General features: G+C 47.0%; 1 protein-coding gene across 6 annotated transcripts in view; it reads left to right on the top strand.

Annotated features, from left to right (window-relative positions):
• Positions 1-11,843, top strand: part of LOC118217981 (signal-induced proliferation-associated 1-like protein 2) — a 38,517-nt gene extending 26,674 nt beyond the window's left edge. For 4 of the 6 annotated variants that reach the window (XM_035400257.1, XM_035400256.1, XM_035400255.1 and 1 more), the window contains exons 10-20: positions 2,912-3,133; positions 3,528-3,757; positions 3,930-4,015; positions 4,651-5,021; positions 5,364-5,588; positions 7,647-7,782; positions 8,391-8,610; positions 8,769-8,900; positions 9,722-9,839; positions 10,086-10,234; positions 10,490-11,843. In XM_035400257.1, the coding sequence (XP_035256148.1) occupies positions 2,912-3,133; positions 3,528-3,757; positions 3,930-4,015; positions 4,651-5,021; positions 5,364-5,588; positions 7,647-7,782; positions 8,391-8,610; positions 8,769-8,900; positions 9,722-9,839; positions 10,086-10,234; positions 10,490-10,653 (2,053 nt within the window). In that variant the 3' untranslated portion in view covers positions 10,654-11,843. The remainder of the gene's footprint in view (positions 1-2,911; positions 3,134-3,527; positions 3,758-3,929; positions 4,016-4,650; positions 5,022-5,363; positions 5,589-7,646; positions 7,783-8,390; positions 8,611-8,768; positions 8,901-9,721; positions 9,840-10,085; positions 10,235-10,489) is intronic. The other 2 variants (XM_035400258.1, XM_035400259.1) reach the window with 2 other exon arrangements.
• The last annotated feature ends 9,733 nt before the right edge of the window (positions 11,844-21,576 follow it).

Below are 21,576 nucleotides of genomic sequence, written 5' to 3'. Positions count from 1 at the left end.
GCCCCCACCCCCACACACTTTAGCACTCACTTTAGCACATGTATTACCACACACATTAGCACATGCATTACCACACACTTTAGCACGTGCATTACCACACACTTTAGCACATGCATTACCACACACATTAGCACATGTATTACCACACACATTAGCACACACATTAGCACATGTATTACCACACACGTTAGCACACACTTTAGCACATGCATTACCACACACATTAGCACACACTTTAGCACATGCATTACCACACACATTAGCACATGCATTACCACACACATTAGCACACACTTTAGCACATGCATTACCACACACATTAGCACATGTATTACCACATACATTAGCACACACTTTAGCACATGCATTACCACACACATTAGCACACACTTTAGCACATGCATTACCACACACATTAGCACATGTATTACCACATACATTAGCACACACTTTAGCACATGCATTAGCATGTTTTAGCACATGGATTAGCACACACATTTGCACATGCTTTAGTACAACCATTAGCATGCACATTAGCAAACGCTTAAGCACACACATTAGCACACACAATAGCACATTTATTAGCAGTCACATTAGCACACTCATGCTTTAGCACATGCTTTTAACACACGCTTTAGCACATGCATTAGCACATGAATTAGCACACATATTAACATGCTTTAGCAGACACTTATAGATCAAGCTCTGCACGTTACATAACACTGCTGCTCTGCATCACTCAGGTTTCTCTGAACACTCCCTGCCTTGTCCCTCACCCTACTATGTTCATCCTGCTCTCTCAGGGATCTCTGCTGCTTTTCTTCATAAAGGCTTGAACCCCTTCTTCTTTTTTCCCTTTTTCAAATGGCGCTTGGCCCCCGTGGTTGTACTGCAAAGCTTTCCTCTCTAAAGTTCTCCCTTAAGCAGTAGCTGAGCTGGTAGTGTAAGCACAGCCTTCAAGAGGTGACTCATGCTAACTGTGAAATAGAATCGACTGTGTTTAACTGAAGGGGCTGCCAACGTTTGAGAGGAACGGCTTGACAAAACAGATTGAGAACCAAACCTCTCAATGCCCTTATTTGAATATTTACAGTGAAACAGGGCCGGAGAATTTTGCTTATAGTTCAAGTAACAAATGAGTGAGAGAAAATTCATGACGCAGAGGAGCCTTTTTGATGTTAAAAGAAGAAAATTGAAGAATTACAATAAATAGCAGCAGGTGCATCATAATAGAACAACAGTGATGATACTGCATGATGTAAAAATATAATTTCACAGTTTGCTTTTCTCCACGTAAAGAATTGAACAGAGCGTTGTACGGTTGTGATGCAGAGTTATGGATTTCTTTACTGAAATAGCGAGATCCTTTGATGTTTCCGCGGAGACAGAGGAGCGATTGGATGTGTGCTCAAGCAGCAGGCTGGGAGGTCAGAGGCAGCAGATGGTGCCCCTGTGTGTCTGTGTGAATCAGAAACAAACAGCGCTGGGAGTTATAACCTCTTATAACCGTCGGGCAGAATACAGTCATCCTCTGCGCTGACTGGGAGATGGTGAACCAAACAAACAGCAGGGCTGTAAAACACTGCTCCTTTCCTTCCCTCTGATGCAGACACTGTATGGTTACCTTAAAATAGCTGTACAGTTGTGTGAGTACGTGTGTGCGTGTGTGTTTGTGTGTCAGTGTGTATGTGTTGTGTGTGTGCGTGTGTGTGTGTTTGTGTGTCTGGGTTTGTGTGTGTGCATGCGCATGTGCGTGCATGCGTGTTTGTGTGCGCGTGTGTGTTTGTGTTTGTGCGTGCGTGCGTGCGTGCGTGTGTGTGTGCGTGCGTGTGTGTGTGCCTGTTTGTGTGTGTGTAGAGGGGGATTAGTAGGAGGGGTTGTAGTGCTGGTACCAGTGTTTGGCAGGTGTTTTCTTATGGGTCCTTGTGAAATGGGGAGGGGGGGTTGAGGAGGAATCTGAAGGGTTTTCCAGAGCCTCAGTGTTCATGTTGAAAGGGGGGCGAGTCAACAAAGGCTGCTGCTGTTTCAGCGGCATTATCTCAGCCCGAAAGAATCTGTGGGAACTGCAGACTCGGCCTGCCCTAACAGCCAGAGACAGGAATCAAAACAACACGCAGCGCACTGACCTCAGCACAGAGCCCTAATGGTGGACACACTAACCTCAGCACAGAGCCCTAATGGTGGCCATGGAGGGGGTTTCCTAGCAGTGAACTTTATTATTATGACATGTTACTGTTCATTTATAGAAATCTGTCATTTTGCAGTTAAATTATTGTTGCAGTGATTCACAGTGTTGTATTAGACAGATGTCACTGAGTCATGTGAGAAAAAGCGTATTTATTTTAGAATCTCCCCTCCCTGTTTTCATTTCATTTTGTGGAGGCGTAAATAGCTGCTTCCTTTTAAGGATTTCATTCTGCCGTCTTGAGGAAAAAATTAGACGTCTGTAATGTTATGCTTGGGGGGGTGTGTTGGGGGGGACCGAGAGGAGGCGAGCAAGCAGCAGGGGGCGTTTAGGAACATCAGTCCCTCCTAACCTCGCTGTTCCACACACCCCCAAGCACAGGCCGCCTAATCCTAACCCTAGCCTCACGCACACACACTCACACGCACATTCACACACACACACACACACACAGGCCGCCTAACCCTGACCCTAAACTCACACACACACACAGGCCTCCTAACCCTAACCTCACACACACACGCACACACACACACACACAGGCCTCCTAACCCTAACCTCACACACACACACACACACAGGCCCCCTAACCCTAACCTCACACACACACACAGGCCTCCTAACCCTAACCTCACACACACACACACACACACAGGCCCCCTAACCCTAACCTCACACACACACACACACACACAGGCCTCCTAACCCTACTCCCCTCCCTCTCAGGGGCTGCTCTGAGCTCTACAGGGTTCCCATGGTGGAGTACAAGCTTGACAGTCAGGGGACCCCCTGTGAGTACAAGACCCCCTTCCGGAGGAACACCACCTGGCACCGCGTGCCACCCCCAGCGGGACAGGCCATCCCCCGCGCCTCCCCCACCCTTCAGCAGGCCTCACCCTCGCTCCCCCGAACCGCCTCCTTCGACAGGAAGCTGCCCGATGGCTCCAGGTACCACATTCCTTCGCTGTCCCTCTCGCTTCTTTCTCTCTCTCTGCCTTCCCTCTCTCCTATTTCCCTCTCTCTGCTGTCCTTCTTTTTCTCTCTCTACCTTTATTTCTCACATTTTCCCTCTCTCCCTGTAGTGGTGTGAAACACTACAGTTGGATTGGGTGGAGCAGGGTGGGGAGGGACGGGGACGGGGACGGGGATGGGGATGGACAGGGGAGGACCCATGTAACATATTGACTCATGTTCCATTAATAAAGACTTATTCAACAGTGCTGGAATGGTGTAGTGACCCTGTAGTAACGGTGGAATAATGATGCAGTGACACTAGTAACTGGAGTAGTGTAACTTCCCATTGCTCTGTGAGTAAGTCTTGCTTGTTGTGTGTATTTTGCAGGGGGGCTCAGGATGCAGACACCCCCCAGCCCCCCCTCTGCAGTAAGGGGGACCTCACTCTTCAGTACCGCTGTTCCCCTAGCAACCAGTCCTCCTCCAGCGACCCAGGACTCTGCGGCAGCGGGCAGCCCGGGTTCGAGACGCTGCAGGAGCACGCAGCCGACGGCCGTGGTGGCTATGGCGACAGGGACACACTGAGAGAGGTGGTGCTGGAGCGAGCTCGATCTGCCGGTGAGTCGCTCAGTCACAGTAGTGCTGGAGAGAGCTCTGTCTGTGTTTCTACAGCCTGCTCTGTCCAGCTGAACGCAGGGTCTGGGGTTCAGTGCTTTTACAGTGAGCTACTCACACTGTGAGCAGACAGTTTCCTCTCGGTCCTGTCCCTTACCCCTGTTTCTATTCACAGAGGCCAAATGGCACAGCCCCTCCACCAAAATCCTCAACTCCCTGAAGAGCGAGGGAGGCAAGGACTCCCCCAGCAAGCTGTCCCGTGTGAGTCTGTTGGGCCGTGAGGGCACATGGGGGGGGGGTACTGTCAGTTCATACTGAGCTGATGCGGCTGGATCTACAGAGAAAAGGCCAGCCTGCTGCTCAGGGTGTCATGGGCAAGATCATTTTCCCACAAACCTGCTTTTTTCTCGCACAGTTATTCTTCTTAATAATGCTGCTGTCAAAATGCACTGGGAGGACAGACCTTAACTTTATTAGAAACTGCTTAATTTTAGCTTGGGGGAGACTTTTCTGTGGAAAATTGTGGAAATGGGGGAGAATAATCACGTGCGTGTTCATCTTTACGAGCACATTAAAGTTTTAAAGTGAGAGCTCCTCATTTTGTACTCTCTATAATGCTTTTACACTGTAGCCTAGTTTTATGAAATATGCTCTGTTTGAAGGACTGTGAAACACTCATTTATGGTTAATGTGGCAGTTTGGTGAAGGATGGTAGATGTAAATATAGCCCTGCTTTAGGGACAGCCCTGGCATTGGCACGCTCCCCATTCGTTGGAGAGCGAGGAGGGAATTGGGCCTGTTTTACTTGGAGCTGCTTCTTTGTTGATGTTGAAAACAGCAGCTCAGGCCAGACGGGGCAGGGCGGTGCATTATGTCTGTTATACCGCCCCCTGCAGGTGGGAGAGAGGAGCTGCTCCAGCCGCTCCAGCAGTAACACACTCTCCAGCAACGCGTCCAGCGGCAGCGATGACAAGCGCTTCGGTTCGGGGGACCTGATGGACCCCGAGCTCCTGGGACTCACCTACATCAAGGGCGCATCCACGGACAGCGGCATCGACACCGCCTCCTCCTGCCTGCTGGCTCCGCCCCTGGCGGGTTTGGTGGGTGCTCGGGTTGGCCTGCAGTGGGGCGAGCTCCCTGAGGACAGCGGCCTAGAAGAGGAGTCGGCCAAGATCTATTTGCCTTCAGGCCACGCCTCCTCAGTTACTGCCCCTCCCCTCGCAGGCGGGAGCATCGGGGACCTCAGTGAGATCTCCTCCCAGTCCAGGTAAGACACCCCCTGCAGCCAGAGCAGAAATGGCTGTTCATTGGTCACCCTGTGGTCACGTGATCCTCAGTAATGGTTATTCATTGGTCACCCTGTGGTCATGTGACCCTCAGTAATGGTTATTCATTGGTAACCCTGTGGTCATGTGATCCTCAGTAATAGTTATTCATTGGTCAGCCTGCGGTCATGTGATACTCAGTAATGGTTATTCATTGGTCAGCCTGTGGTCATGAGATCCTCAGTAATGGTTATTCATTGGTCACCCTGTGGTCATGTGATCCTCAGTAATGGTTATTCATTGGTCACCCTGCGGTCATGTGATCCTCTCTGTACCTTGGGCAGTGGTTCCCATCACTCTGGCAGTCCCGCCATGCGAGGTCGTAAGATCAGCAGCTCTCTGGACCAGTCCAGGGTCTACATCGTCCCGCAGGGCTCCGTGCTCCCCGGAACAGGTCCCGACGTGCGCACGTACCCCCGCCAGCCCCCGGCTAGCAAATACCTGATTGGATGGAAGAAAGCAGAGGACAGCCCCCCTCTTGAAGAGCAGGGGAACCTGGTGGAGTGTGGGTAAGTGAACATGAGGGGGGGGGTTGGAAATGCAGTACTGTACTGTACAGCAGAGGTATTGGGTATTGTAGTACTGTAGTGTATAGCAGAGGCATTGGGTATTGTAGTACTGTAGTGTACAGTAGGGGCATTGGGTATTGCAGTACTGTAGTGTACAGTAGGGGCTTTGGGTGTTGGTGCCAAAATGCTGCTTGCACCTGGATTGTGTATATCTGTTTTGTTTCTGTTGTTCAATCAGTCCTATTATTCTTAATGTAACAAATTCCCTGAAATGTGGTGTCTCTCAGCATGGAAAATGTTCCTGTTTTATTTGTTCAGTAAAAATATGCCATTCCTGTCCCTCTAATTGGATCTAATTAGACGTTAAAATGGGGCTTTTGAAATGCATCTCAGAATTGCATCAGCAGTTACTTGTTTACAGTTTTAAAAAAAATACTTTGTTAATTGGAAACGGCTGTGTGTGCGTGCGTGCGTGCAGGCAGGCGGGCGTGTGTGAGACTGTATTGCAGAAACCAACCATATTGTGATCTTTGTTTGGGTTTCTATCTGCATCCTAATCAAGCATGCCTGAAAGATGGGAGACGAACGCCTCCCAAGGCTACTGACCACATTAGCGTGGTAGCACTTCCCTTAGCCTGTGTCATTAGCTGTGGGTGCACTGTAAAGAGGCACATTAGCATGCTAGCACATCCCTTAGCATGTGTCATTAGCTGTGGGTGCACTGTAAAGAGGCACATTAGCGTGCTAGCACATCCCTTAGCCTGTGTCATTAGCTGTGGGTGCACTGTAAAGAGGCACATTAGCATGCTAGCACATCCCTTAGCCTGTGGCATTGCTGGGACAGCACAATAACAGGGCACATTAGCGTGCTAGCACATCCCTTAGCCTGTGTCATTAGTTGGGACAGCACAGTAATGGGACACATTAGCGTGCTAGCACATCCCTTAGCCTGTGTCATTATCTGGGACAGCACAGTAACAGGGCACATTAGCGTGCTAGCACATCCCTTAGCCTGTGTCATTAGCTGGGACAGCACAGTAACAGGGCACATTAGCGTGCTAGCACATCCCTTAGCCTGTGTCATTAGCTGGGACAGCACAGTAACAGAGAAAAGAGTCTCAAGTTCATTAGAGTTGGGTGGGAATAATTGAGGGAAGATTGTAATTCTGCAGGTCCATGTTCCTCCCCCAGCCTGCTGTACAGAAGCCCAGTCAAAGTGCTTTGGGGACTTGGGAGGAATGTGACAGTGGTGTGTTTATTCCACTAGGGGACTGTGTAAACATAACAGGGTGAGGTTTATTTCACTGAAAACTGGGTCACAGAAAAATGGGTAAATATAACAGCAATGTTTATTTAACTGAAAACAGGGTAAATACAACAGTGGTGTTTATCACACTAAAAACTGGGTAAATATAACGGGGATGTTTATTTACTGAAAACTGGGTATTTCACTGGGTAAATATCTTCTGCTTTTCTTTCCTTCGTTGTGCTTCAGTGGAGCTGAAGGGTTACTATCCTTTCTCCTACAAACACTGTCCGAGCGCACAAGGTACACACAGGTGCTTTACAGTACACATGCGCACACACACACACACACACACACACACACACAGTTGCTCAGTCCCCTATGTGTCCTGCTGGAGCCTTTCCTTTGTGCATCAGTGACTCCACAGATGTGACGTCCCTGTACACCCCCTCTCCCCCCCCCCCCCCACCTCCGCCCGGGTCTTTAGCTCACCGTTCAGGACACTACATCAGGTGTCAGACAGCATTCTATTTTCTCCTCATCTCGTGATGCCTGCATTCAGTCCTCCCAGTCTCCAGGGGGCGTGTGTGTGTGTTTGTGACTCTGTGTCTCTTTCCGCAGTAGAGCACCTGATATATCCCCTTGTGGTGTGTGCTTGTTCACCTAAAGGCACTGATTATAGTGGATATGCTGGAAGAGCAGCTCAGACGCCGTTGGTCTCAGAAGTGCTTTGGAGTTCCCCTGGCATGATATGGTCTGAGATGTTCTGTAGCAGATTTGGCGGTAACTGACTGGCTGCCGCTGCTCCACAGGCGGCTGTACGCGGCTGAGGCGACCTGCCGGCTCCGGGCAGCGGGGCGGGGCCCTCGCCTCCACCACAGCCTGTCCAAGGAGGAGCACCTGAGGATGATGCTGGACAGCCACCAGCAGGAGAACAGCAGGAGAGCGGTAACATATACACACACACACACACACACACACACACACTCACGCACGCACACCATGCATGTGTGTGGGGTACCTGTACCTGTGTGTGTGGTAAATGTGTGTCAGAAGCTGTGTATCAGAACCAGACCTGGGTCAAATACTTATATGTTTTGGATTCAAATACTTTTCTGTACTCTTTTGATGTTGCCTGGTGTAATTGAGCCTGCCAATATGACCAGAAGGTGGGGTTTGCACTTTTTGAGAGTATTTATTTGGTTCCAATACACCAGACAAAATCAGTAAAGCGTAGAAAAGTATTTGAATCCAAAACAAATACGTATTTGACCCAGGTCTGATCAGAACAAAACCTGAAGTTCTCATGTGCAACCAATTTAATCCAGTCTAAAATAATTTAAGCCAGTTTAAGTCAGTTTAATCCAGTTTAAGCTGGTCTGCATCATACAGCTTTGCACAGCACTGGCCTGACCTGATTCTCAAACACTTCCACCTGCCTGCTCCACTTCTTGCAGATGAAAGAACCTAGCCTACCCCCCACCCAGTTTGTGAATAAATGTAAACACTCCCCCTGTGATGTCCCTGTCTGTCTGTCTGTCTGTCCATCTCGTCAGATGTCGGCAGCAGGCAGTCTGTCCCCACACCGCTCGCTGTGCCGCACGCTGTCGGACGAGAGCGTGTGCGGTAACCGGAAAAGCTCCTCCTACAGCGGCTCCCACAGCTCGGCACTGGACCACGCCCTGCCCAACGACATCCTGTTCAGCACCACGCCCCCCTACCGCTGCACCCTTCCCCCCCGAACGGCTGCTGGTCAGGGGGCCGCCAACCTGAGGAGTGAGTACCCCGCCAAAACTGCCAGAACCCACACTCACATCCCAACACAGCTCAGGCATATTCCCACACAGCAAGACTAAGGCACATCCACAAACAGCACTACTGAGGCTTGTTCATACACTAATGATCACTGATGTGAGTGCTGCTGGCCTTCACAGATGAGGTCTGGTTCTCTGACGGCTCCCTAGTGGACCGGACCAAGTTCTGTGAGCCGAGCATCATGCCACTCCCTGACACGGTGACCGGCCTGGACTGGTCTCACCTGGTGGACGCAGCGCGGGCATTTGAAGGTATTGATGCTGACGAGAGGGTGAGGTTGCTCTGTTCCTGTGCTGATGAGAGGGTGAGATTGCTGTGTTCCTGTACTGATGAGAGGGTGAGGTTGCTCTGTTCCTGTGCTGATGAGAGGGTGAGATTGCTCTGTTTCAGTGCTGATGACAGGGTGAGATTGCTCTGTTTCTGTGCTGATTAGACGGTGCTCTGTTTCTGTGCTGATGAGAGGGTGAGATTGCTCTGTTTCAGTGCTGATGAGAGGGTGAGATTGCTCTGTTTCAGTGCTGATGAGAGGGTGAGATTGCTCTGTTTCAGTGCTGATGACAGGGTGAGAATGCTCTGTTTCTGTGCTGATTAGACGGTGCTCTGTTTCTGTGTGGATGAGAGGGTGAGAATGCTCTGTTTCTGTGCGGATGAGAGGGTGAGATTGCTCTGATTCGGTGTTTTGTGGCTGGAGTGGTTTTATTGAATCAGCATGTGTACAGCTCTGTGCTCGCAGTAATGCTCTTAGTGAAGAGAAGGCCACTTTTCAGTGCTGAGATAAAGCTGTTCCCACATTAGAAACCCAGCAGTGAGCACTCAGAAGAGCTCTCTGGATCCTCTTCCTGTAATTAAGCTCTTAGATGGTGGCTTTAGGGTATAGCAGCACTTCCGCTATCTCTGCTCATTTGCATGTGAAAGCAGCTGTCTATGCGTGTGTGTGTCTGCGTGTGTGCGTGTGTGTGTCTGTGCGTGTGTGTCTGCGTGTATGCGTGTGTGTGTCTGTGTGTATGTGTGTCTGTGTGCATGGACATGTGTCTGTGTCTGCGCGTTAATGTAAGTGTGTGTTTACCTCCAGACCAGCGTGTGGCGCCCTTCTGCACCCTGACGGACATGCAGCGGGCGGAGGCTCTGCAGATCTCACAGGAGCTGCGCAGACGAGCAGCGGGAGTAGAAGCAGCTGTGCTGGAGCCAGGGTATGACACACACACACACACACGCATACTGTACACACACACACACTGCTCTTCAATTCTCAGCACAAATGTACTGTCATCATGTTGCTATAACTGCACAACAAAGCTAACCTGAGGGGATATCAAACTCGCTTCTCTCTCCCTCTCACTGCCCCCGCCCTATTTTTTCTATCCCCTGTCCTTCTCCCCCTCTCTCTCTCTTTCTCTCTCTCCCCCTCCCCCCGTCTCTCTCTCTCCTTTATTCAGGGATAGCTCTCCAGCCATCCTCACTGATAAAGTGAACCAGTTGGAAGTGATTCTCAGACAGCTGCAGTATGACTTGCAGAAGGTAAGAGCAGACAGCTTCTGTGTGTGTATGTGTTTCAGGTGTGTGTGTGTGTTTCAGGTGGAGGTGTGTGTCTGCGTGTGTGTGTCTCAGGTGAAGGTGTGTGTGTGTTTCAGGTAGAGGTGTGTGTGTGTTTCAGGTGGACGTGTGTGTGTGTTTCTCAGGTGGAGGTGTGTGTGTGTCTGTCTCTCAGGTGGTGTGTGTGTGTGTCTCAGGTGGAGGTGTGTGTGTGTCTGTCTCTCAGGTGGAGGTGTGTGTGTGTGTGTCTCAGGTGGAGGTGTGTGTGTGTTTCAGGTGGAGGTGTGTGTGTATCTCTCAGGTGGAGGTGTGTGTGTGTTTCAGGAGAAGGAGGATAAGGCGGTGTTGGAGGAGGAGGTGCAGCACCTGCGGCAGGATAACATGCGGCTGCAGGAGGAGAGCCAGACAGCCACCGCCCAGCTGAGGAAGTTCACTGATTGGTTCTTCCACTCCACCGACAAGAAACCATGAAGAAGCCCCTGCCCCTGGGACAAAAGGATCTCTGCTCTGCCCAGGACACGCCCCCTTGCACTAGAATGTAAAACTTTAAGAGTTTATAAGCTGTACACTGTTATGGGCATGGCTGTTAAATAAATAGTTGTGGACCTGACTGTGTAAAACACACACATTTATGGGCCTGACTATGTACTGTAAGAGACACTTGACGGACACTTGATGGCCCTGACTGTGTAAACTACACACTGTTGCGGGCGTGGCTGTGTAAACTACACACTTGTGGGCGTGGCTGTGTAAACTACACACTGTTGTGGGCGTGGCTGTGTAAACTACACACTGTTGTGGGCGTGGCTGTGTAAACTACACACTGTTGTGGGCGTGGCTGTAGTGTCTGTCTGTGCTCTCAAAGGATGTGCAGTACTTGGAGCTTAATGAGGGAAGAAGGTTCCGGAAACACAGGAAGTCCCTCCCGTCCAGGGCAGGAATCACTGGGGAATGAAGCTGGGTGCTCCTAGAGCCGGACCGGGTCAGAACCATCAGATCCAAACCAGCGGGCCTCAGAACCACCAGGCTGTAGCTCTGACGTTAGAAGGTGCTCTCTCTAGATTTACACATGTATAAATACGTGTTTCTTTTCCGTAAGTAGTTTATTTCCATGTCCTAGCAATAATAAGTAGTGAGTGGGTAGTCACAGAGCTGTGTGTAACAGTTAGCACTAATGTGATGAGTTTGTGTCAGAGTGCCACTGTTTTCGCCATGTTATTGTACAGGAACTGACGATCGATTATTATTTTTTCTTTTTTTTTCTTTTTTTTTTCTTTTAAAGAAACACATGCCCTGTCTGTGACTCACCGTGTGTGTAGTATGTGAGCCAGTAAGCCTCATTCACTGCCAAAATGTGTTTACCTTCGTACAGAAACCCAGAGAACGTGTGTCCCGTTTAACAGCAGTATTGAAGCCTGTTGTAAACTGCTGTTCTTTTTTTATTAGGAATATTTGTTTTTTCCCTGTTGTTCTGCACTAAGAGAGGGTAAAGCTCTGTGGGGAGGCTGCCAGGGTTATTAATCTAATAACGATGTTTTTACAAGATCCCAGCGTTTGGATGCTGCTTGATTACAGGTGTGTTTGCTTTTACACGTGTCCGTTTCCTTTAAAGATGGGACGTTGTTTGCTTTTTTAAAATAAATGTAGGTGGTAAAGATGAACGTGGCCTCTTGCTGTGTTGTGTGTGTGTGTGTGTGTGTGTGTGCGTGTGGAGGGGGTAGTATGGGGGATGCATGCTACAATGTAGCCTGGTATGTAAAATCAATACAGGAGGGGAGAGACAAACCCTCTGAATGCTGGCACACCCCCCCCCCCCCACCCTTCCCCACGAGTGGAGAAAAGACCCTGGGAACTGTGAACACTGGGTAGAGGCTGCGTTACCATGGGGACAGCCGGGAGGAGTGGCGGGTTCGGTACTTAATGGTGTGTTTTTGAAAATGAGGTTTGAGACTGTCTGTACCGAACCCTCTCAGTGGAGCCAAACCACAATATAACAGCTGCTTTTTTCACCATGGCTGCTTTAATTTGGCAGTCGTGCGGATGCCTGTAACCCTGGAGAAAACAGGACAATCATGACCTAAACCGCCATTTCACTCAACGATATTGTGTGAATAAGTTTGTCAAGAGCATGCGGCAAATACTCTGCCCACAGGCCCCTCCTCCTTCTGGCAACATTTGTTGCATAGAGTGCACGGTGCAGAACAAGCACCTCTGATTGGCCTGCTGACAGGAGCGGGGCACAGAATAAGTACCTCTGATTGGCCTGCTGACTGGAGCAGGGCACAGAATAAGCACCTCTGATTGGCCTGCTGACAGCAGCAGGGTGCAGAATAAGTACCTTTGATTGGCCTGTTGGCAGTAATAAAAGGCTGTCAGTTGTGGTGTGGATGTTTGGCGTCAGACACATCATGAACTTTGAGCCCATTTGTCCAGCTGTAGTGAGGCTGCTGAGCTTTGCATGGGGTCCAATGAGAAAGAACAAGCATGCGGACAGCCTGCTCTTTTGCTGTGTTTGACCCTCATGTGAACTTTGGCCAAATGACCACTTCCTGCTTTCAGTTCACTGTAACACATTGTCATTTAACGGCAAATTAGTTTCATGTTACAAAGGAAAGAAGTTTCAGAAGAAATAATGCTTTGAAGTTAATAATGCACATAAGGGGTTTTTAAAAAACTAGTTTGAAACAAATTTTCACAAGCTTTCTGTCTAATTGCTCCTACAATCTGTTCCCAAGCTCACCCCAACCAATACAACTTTTATCTGCTCCAGACTTTCACACGTTTTCTTCACACAGCTTTTGGTTCCTTCACAAATAAAATTTAAAAAAAACTAACACTTCTAATTAGTTGTTTCTAAGCAACTGCCCGGCCATTCAAAATTTGCAGATACCTTACTAATTGGGAGTAAAACTTTGTGAATGCTGCATTGAGACCGGGCCAAGGAATGGCTTAATCTCCACCCCTCCCCATACAGATCTGGGGGGTTTGAGGGGTTTTGAGGGTGCTGGTGTTGGCTGGGATGTGGTGGTCTGTTGTCCCACCATTCTGTGTTTAGGGCAGTTGGCAGGAAGGGGCACCAATCACATGTGAGCATTGACTTTAAGCCACGCCCCCATCAGAGTGGTGGATTAATCTTCTGGGAAACAGTGGTGTGTGTCTGCATATGTTTCAGTAGAGCTTCAGTGACTGTCCCAGGGCTCCATTCTGTCATCTTTTAGGACCCTGCTTTGCCTGTCAGCCTATTATTTCATCAGATAAAAATTTCAGCGATTTCTAAGCTCCCCAGCTAACTCTAAATGTTCTCACAATTTTACCAGAATTCAGTGTTTTAACATTGCCACCCCATGGCAGCAACATTGTCAGAACCTTTTTGTGTTGGCTGGGTCATAATTTGCCAAATACCACATTGGAGAAAATGAAAGCATTGGTCGATTTTGAACTAATTAAAAGTCTTGGGGTATCGATACGAAACATTTATTTTTAATGACATGCCTTAAACTACTGTACGTTTCATATAATTGGAGAATTCATATATCAAAACACAACTATCTCCGAAATTCATCATTTATTGCTTCAGTGAGCACTAATTTCTGACAGTGCTACTCCCCCAAGCTGTCCTGCATATGCATAAGGATGGTTAATCAGCAATCGAGTGCTGCATGTTTACAGAATTATTTGGATGTTCACAGAATTGGAGAAAAAATAAAGACCTAGTTTTGATTTTTTTTTGGGGGGGGTGATATGTTTTCTTTTACATCCGCGGTCATAAGGTTTCAGTGAGAACTGACCCAATCTTCTTCTATAATGATGAAAATTACAGAATCATCTCTAGATGATCACATAAAAGAAAGATCCTTTGTAGAAAAATGACTTAACCTGATTATCATTCCATTTTCCAGGGAACAAACTGCAAGAACTACATGCAATCTGCCCTTTAAAATGCAGTGGCAGTAAGAACTAAACAGCGTTACAGTACCTGTAATGCAGAGCCAAAGTGAATGAAAATGCAGTGCTGCAGAGGCATACCATGGAGACAGATAGAGGTGTAATAAAGCTGAGAGAGTAGAGCTGTGAAGTAAAAGCAGGTCTTAGTAAAGCTGTACAGTAGCCATAAGGCCTGGTCCAGACATCTCATTAGAACAAGTTATTATTGGTACACCTCCTGCAAGGACGCTTTGAGCAGCAGGGGGCCTGTGGGTGGCATGTTTCTAAAGTACACAGTGCATAAAGATGTACGATGTTAATCAGCTTCTGTATATGTAAATAAATCATTAGAATGTATTTTTTCTTGGAAAGAAATCCTCAGCACGTTCACGTGCGAGTATGCATGCCTGCATGTATGTGTGTGTGTCTGCATGTATGTGTGAGTGCCTGCCTGTATGAATGTGTGTGTCTGCATGTATGTGTGAGTGCCTGCCTGTATGAGTGCCTGTATGTATGTGTGTGTCTGCATGTATGTGTGAGTGTCAGCCTTTGCGTGTGGGTGTCTGTATGTATGTGTGAGTGCCTGCCTGTGCATGTATGTGAGTTTCAACCTTTGCGTGTGAGTGTGTGCATGTATGTGTGAGTGTCAGCCTTTGCGTGTGAGTGGCTGTATGTGTGTCTGCATGTATGTGTGAGTGTCAGCCTGTGCGTGTGGGTGTGTGCATGTATGGGTGAGTGTCTGCCTGTGCGTGTGCTTGAGAATTTAAGTTCACAGCCAGACTGCCCGAGGTGAAGTCATCAAAGGGTCATGATTTTTTCCGCTTTTTAATTTCTGCAGTTTCTCGATTGATTATTTCCGCTAATTACAGTTTGAGCAAACCAGGGCAGTATGCACAGCTTTAATGAGCTGCGGTGCAGCGTGTTAGCATGTGAATGCTAATAATGTGTAGACTAAATCATATATCTGATTTCTGATGAAGGAATACTCACATTTTTGTGGTTTGATCTGATTAGTTGGTCCATGACCGTATAGAGCAGATGTACCACAGAGATTAAAGTTTACCTGATATCTGCCAGGAACAGAAATAAAAAAATTCATTATGACAGATTAAACGAAGATGTCAATCATCCCAGCCATTTGGAAAGATGACATGAAAATAGGCTGAAATGGAATAAGAGCTGTGCTGAATGGCTAACTCAATGCAAATCAAGAGTGTTCAAACCTAGACCTGGAGGGCCGCATTGTCTGCAGGTTTAACTCCAGCCCTGGAGGGCCACGGTGTCTGCAGGTTTGACTCCAGCTCTGGAGGGCCACAGCATCTGCTGGTTTAACTCCAGTCCTGGAGGGCTCCAGTGTCCGCTGCTTTTTGCTGTGTTTTAGCACAAGTGATTCATTTCACTGAACTCCAGGACTTTGACAACCCTGGTGTGGATTTTCAGCTTTGTGCTTTATAGCTGAAGATTTGAGTCCTGATTGTGTAATTAGCTGATGGAAATAAAGAAGTGGTTCACTCTCTCAGTATTTTCTGTTGATTTACAAAGAGCTGAGAACAGATGTCTTCAATACCCTTCAATTACCCCTCGTTAAGGAGCTCGTTAAGGAATATGTGAGACACCTGTTAACACAGTCCATTTTAAGTTGCACAAAGCACTGTTCTCTTGTGCAGTCTGCTGAAGAAGACTTTGGTCAAAATACCTGTGCATTTGTGCTTATTTTTGAGTTTTTTTAATAAGGGAAAACTGGGTGAATGTCCTCATTAACCTTTATATCCTCCAGACTGGGGATAAATAGTTTCTTCCTACCCGGTGTTTGGAGGATTAAATTGGGCCTGGGCTCCTTGGAATTGCTACATCAGTTCCTCCCATTGACGTACTGCTGATGAATAGGCTCACAGTCATGTGACTGCAGGTCATATGACCTCAGTGGCGCTGCCATATGACCGGGATGATGTGCAGAGCTTCTGAAGGTAAGGAATGCTTCCACTTGAACAGTGCTGTAACTTCACCCCACAGGGAGGTCTCATGGTAACACGTTTTAACCAAACTTTAAGCAAAGACCGATGAGCATTGCAAGGTAAATATGAAATGATTTCATGAGAAGCGGCCAGTTGTAAGCATAAAGTAAGAAGACAGGATCTTTTCTGTCCTCTCATACCAAACTGCCCGCATGACAAAATGACCCAGAATCCAAACGTAACGTGAGTTCTCATGAATATCTGCGCAGATCGTTATTCCCTCTCAGTTTAATCCACTATGTTTTGTTCGCTGTTCTCACGTACTGGCGAAAATACAATAGATTTCATAAAAATAAATGTTCATAATTGGATTGGTGGTAATGTCTCTGAATGCATTCACACAGATTTAATCCTGGTTGACCTATAATATATGAACAGCAAAATGGGAAGTGCATTATTTATAGTAATCTTCATCTGGGTTTATGACCGAATGTCACTGATAGTACATTGGATTCGTTAAATGTTACTGATGTTGCTTTTGGATTATCTAAAACAACAAAATCTTAGGTTGAATGTATCATTCAAAATTATTTGTTGTACAGATTGTGATGTCTTTGTTAATTAGTAAATTCTTTTTATGTTAAATTCAAAAGTGGTATTTTTCATTGGCAAACGTATGTCATTTTATTTACCTTTGGGGGTGGGGGTTGAATAATTATCTTTTATTTATTTGCAATTTATGGATGATTTATTTACTTTTAATCATTCATGGTACTTTCCAATGAATGGTATTCTGCACAGCTTTTAATAAAAGATACTGTACAAGGTACAATATTTGCAACTAGTTTCCAGGTAGTGGAAAATGCAATTATTAAGAATCCACAAGTGGCTCTACAATAAGTCGGGGCCAATTAGTCCCATAAGGAAACAGATTCGTAATAAAAGCTTACTCTTTCTGGTTCTTAGGGTCTGGTACAGGTGACCGGCGGTGAGGTTACTCCTGGCCTCAACATAGTTTGGGACTGAGCTTTGCTCACTTTTTCTGTCCAGAGGAGGGGGGGAGGGGTTTGGGGGGTGTGCCCCTGTCCCCCCCCCCCCCCTGTCTGGGATCCTCCCTGCTCCAGTTTCCTCTGGTTCCTCCTCTTCAGCCTGTTTCTGCCGCCTGCATCTAAATCACAGAGCTGGTTACTGCCTCTGTTTACAGCCGCTGTTTGAAATGAGGTTCCCACAGAACAGGTGACTGATTTTTGTTTTGGATAGATACAGAATGGAAGGGTAATGGCTTGGCTTTACCGAGAACAAATAGTCGTAACTGTCATTTCTAATCACGGTCGTTCTCGTCGTATTTTCAGACTGGAGCATATGAAAGGGGGATTGTGGGAATGAAATAATTTGTTTCTGTGGCTGAATCCCTGCTTGCGAGACTCTCAATTGCAAAAACTGTGAGTTTGAAGAGCGGTCGGCATATAAAAGTCTGTGAGTCCGAACTGCAGACCAGAGCAGAGCAGCTATCCCAGCCCAACAGAGCGAAGGGCTCTCAGCGGCAGCGGTGTCTATTTTAGAAAGGATATCACTCACACCCCCGTTTTCAAACCCCAGGCAAGGGCCATCTGACAGGGAGATGTACAGCAGTGCTCTGCGGGAACCTGACCCCCCCCCCCCCCCCCCAGACACTAATACACCCCGGAACCCATATCAGCTCCAATCAGTGTTTCCTGACTTCTTGATGATTTTGTAGGGATACTGCATTGGCTGGGTGAAATTCATCACTGCCAAACTACCTTCACAACGTTGGTAAAAGCAGGGCATTATGACACAGCACCAAAAAGATTATGGAAATAGGTGATTTCATGTTCTCTAGAAAAATTTTAATATCCAAATGACAAGATATAATAATGAGTATACTTCTGATATTAGAAGGAGCACAAAGCTGATTTGCCTCATCTAAAACGCTTTCAAACTCAGCCCTGGGAAAGCCCTGTGTGTGTTGGATTTGTCACAGATTATCTTTGTCAATTTGGGCTGTTGAAAATATGTCTTTAAAGTACCCCTTTAATATGTATTTCAAAACCTTAAAAAAATTGTATATTGTTTACTATTGTTATTCCGCCAAAAAAGTTCAATAAACTACTGAAAATTGCTTTGTCGCATCTCTTCACCTTTGCCCTCATTAAGAATGCTAGAATTTATGAATATGCAAATTAGCAATGCTTGCTGTTGTGGTCCCAAGATATACAGGCACGGCATCCAGATTCAAAATTAATTCCTTAGCGAATCCCTTCGACTTCTGCATGAGGTTCTGGAAACAGTCAGCTGTAAAATGTGCACTACAAGCATGGATTCCCTTTATGCCGTCACATACATCCAAACAATTTTTAATAGGCAAATTCCACGCATTTGAGTATTAGAATGGGCTCTGTTGGTAACCAGTGGAACAAAGTTCCTACCTCGGGCTTACACCCTAAAACTGCACAGTCTGCCATGCCAACACACCAACCATCATAACAATGTCACTAACTAGTCTGCTTTCTGTATGCAAAGGTTTCTGTTTACCGCATCGCTGTCCCATAATTTTCATATCTTTGCATATTGGACCATGATAGGGTTGACATATTTGTGACATCACAAATTTTGCTCGTGTGTGTACTTTTCCTACACGATACTGTGAAGTGGAAGAGAAAAAGGCACTCTGGTGACAAGTTCTGCTCAAAAATCAATCTCTATAATTAGTCATCCTTCCAAGAGGAGTTAATCATTTTAAAAAAACTGAGTGGAGGGGGTCTTTAAGTTCTAATGGTTTTGTTTTTTCACTGCAAGTTATTCTCATTGCCATATTCTCAGTCATTGAGCTCTTTGTTCTTGAACATGAAAAGTTTCAGGTGATCAGGTGTGAACGCACTGAGCTGTTAGACCCCCATTGATTTCACCTGCTAGTCTATAATTGAATTAATTCAGAAATGTAGCCTCTATAAAGAAAATAGCACATTACAGGAAATTAAAGGCTCTGACTGTTAAAAGTCTAGGGATGTGGAATATTTATCCTTCTTGCCACTCATCTGTTCCTGGCATAATGTGATCTTAAGAGGATAAATGATCCTTCAGTAGACATTAAGCCTATTTAAGAAACATTAACAACTCATTAGTATTCGGATGGTGGAGTTGGAACGAACATCAGCGTACACAGTGGGGCACCAGGCTCCAGTATGAACACAACCCCGTCTCAAGGGATAGCCTGGTATTGGGGCGGGGCGCGAGGTGCAGGGTAGTGGGGGGGAGATGGAGCATGCTTAACAAAGCTGCTGGACTCCTTTTAGGGAGCTACAAAGTGTTTTGCCTTGGAAAAGGTTTTGACATCGCCCTCAGGCCATGGATGAAGATCAGTATCAGCATATGGTTATTAGTCCCAGTTGCATATCAGCATCTCATTCAAGGCAGTTGTGTCTTAAAGCAGAGATGCAGACCTGCTGGCATTCATACACGGCACAGGCCTGGAAAGCAAATCCATTTCAATCAATTCCTCCACCAAGGATTTAAGCCAGACCGTTGAACGCACAGAGTTTGCACACGTGAGGCAATTTTCCACATTTCATTTCCACGCTGAACATGCATCATGATAAGTGTTCTGGAATAACACGCGTGATAGAAATAAGCCTTTGTGCTCTATTGTGTTTTATCCTCTATACCTTTAAATGAATGTGTTGTCTGCGTTTGGAGCTGCTTTAAATGTATCTTTAATAATCACATAAATCTAATCTGAAGCACAGATAAATTCAGAGCCACACTGTGTGGATTATTTTCAGGCTACCTGCTTTCTGCCTGATCTTCGGGTCCCGTTCTCCTGCGGCTGTTCTGAGAAGCAGAATCATTTATTTTTTGTGAAGCCAGATGACGGAACGAGCCCAAACACACACGAGCTTACTGAAAAGAGGCTTCGGGAAGCTCGAGGGTGTTTTCCTGTCGCAGGCACGCCCCAGCCCTACATTAACAGCCGCCTGAGCTTAACTTTCTACAAAACTGAAAAGTTGTGCCGGAGGTGCCTGCGTGCTCCGGAGTCCCACGAAACTGGAACACGGAACGGCGTCCGGCGCCGGCTGACCGCACCGCCCCGAATTTGCATAAGCCCCGCGCAGGTGCGCTGCGGCCTGTGGTCCGTCTGCTGTCTGCCTCCCCGGGGGCATCCCTCGTTCCATCTGCAGGAGCTGCGGGGTCCGCACGGGGGGCCGGAGGCTCGCACAACTCTTTAATTCGCTCTTAATTGACTTGGTTCTGATTTGATTATATTAGTGAAGCACCGGCACGGTTGAATTAACGGGGTTCATGCCGTAGAGTGTACAGACGACAAATTCCCACCCCTGTTAGATTCCCGTTCAGCGCAGTGGTTTTAATTAGAAACATTCACCCCCCCTTGTTTGTCCCTCTTTCTGAATTTTTTTTTTTTTTTTTTACAGGTTTCAGGTTTCCTGGGAGATCATGGATTCATCATGTTTGATTGGCTCTTTTCTGGCAGAGACACCTAATGTGATTACAGGTACACTGTGTTAGCTCTCGGGCTGATTGGGAGTGTCTTTGGGGGAGAGGGGGTACCGGTGGGTACGGATGTAGCCTCTGACAGAGCGGGCTTCCCTCAAGACCAATGCTACAGGAATACAAACCGGGTGCTTCTGAGCAGCCTGCCGCAGGGTATGCAGAAATGTACCCGAGAGTGGGATATGCAGAGATTGACCCCAGAGTCGGGTATGTAGTCATTTACCCCAGAACGGGAGGGGCAGTATGAATCATAATTTTCTGAGCTGGTCCACCAGCTTTGCAGTAGTGAATTGTGGGTGAATGTCCCTATTTTCTTATGATATCATTGTTCATTTTATTTGCATATGCCCTTATCCAAGAAAACTTGCATAGCATCCAATTGCATGGCTGGAGATTTGTTTTAAAGAGAAATGGATGCTCAGAGATGAGCAGAAGAATTCCAGTGTATTTGTACTTGTTACAAATGGCAAAAAAACTTGAAACCTTTAAGTTAAGGAGAGATCAGCAATTTCTCAGAAACGCTGCAAAGTGAGCAGTCTGCAGCTGAATTAGTCCTGAATGAGAGCAGTCACAGTGCAGCTGAATTAGTCCTGTATGAGAGCAGTCACAGTGCAGCTGAATTAGTGCTGTATGAGAGCAGTCACAGCGCAGCTGAATTAGTCCTGAATGAGAGCAGTCACAGTGCGGCTGAATTAGTGCTGTATGAGAGCAGTCACAGTGCGGCTGAATTAGTCCTGAATGAGAGCAGTCACAGTGCAGCTGAATTAGTCCTGAATGAGAGCAGTCACAGTGCAGCTGAATTAGTCCTGTATGAGAGCAGTCATAGTGCAGCTGAATTAGTCCTGAATGAGAGCAGTCACAGTGCAGCTGAATTAGTGCTGTATGAGAGCAGTCACAGTGCGGCTGAATTAGTGCTGTATGAGAGCAGTCACAGTGCGGCTGAATTAGTCCTGAATGAGAGCAGTCACAGTGCAGCTGAATTAGTGCT

The sequence above is a fragment of the Anguilla anguilla genome, chromosome 18 (assembly GCF_013347855.1).
Source record: "Anguilla anguilla isolate fAngAng1 chromosome 18, fAngAng1.pri, whole genome shotgun sequence".
In the NCBI taxonomy this organism is placed as follows: Eukaryota; Metazoa; Chordata; class Actinopteri; order Anguilliformes; family Anguillidae; genus Anguilla; species Anguilla anguilla.
Note: the sequence above shows the minus strand (reverse complement) of the source record. Positions and strands in the feature narration are given on the sequence as shown.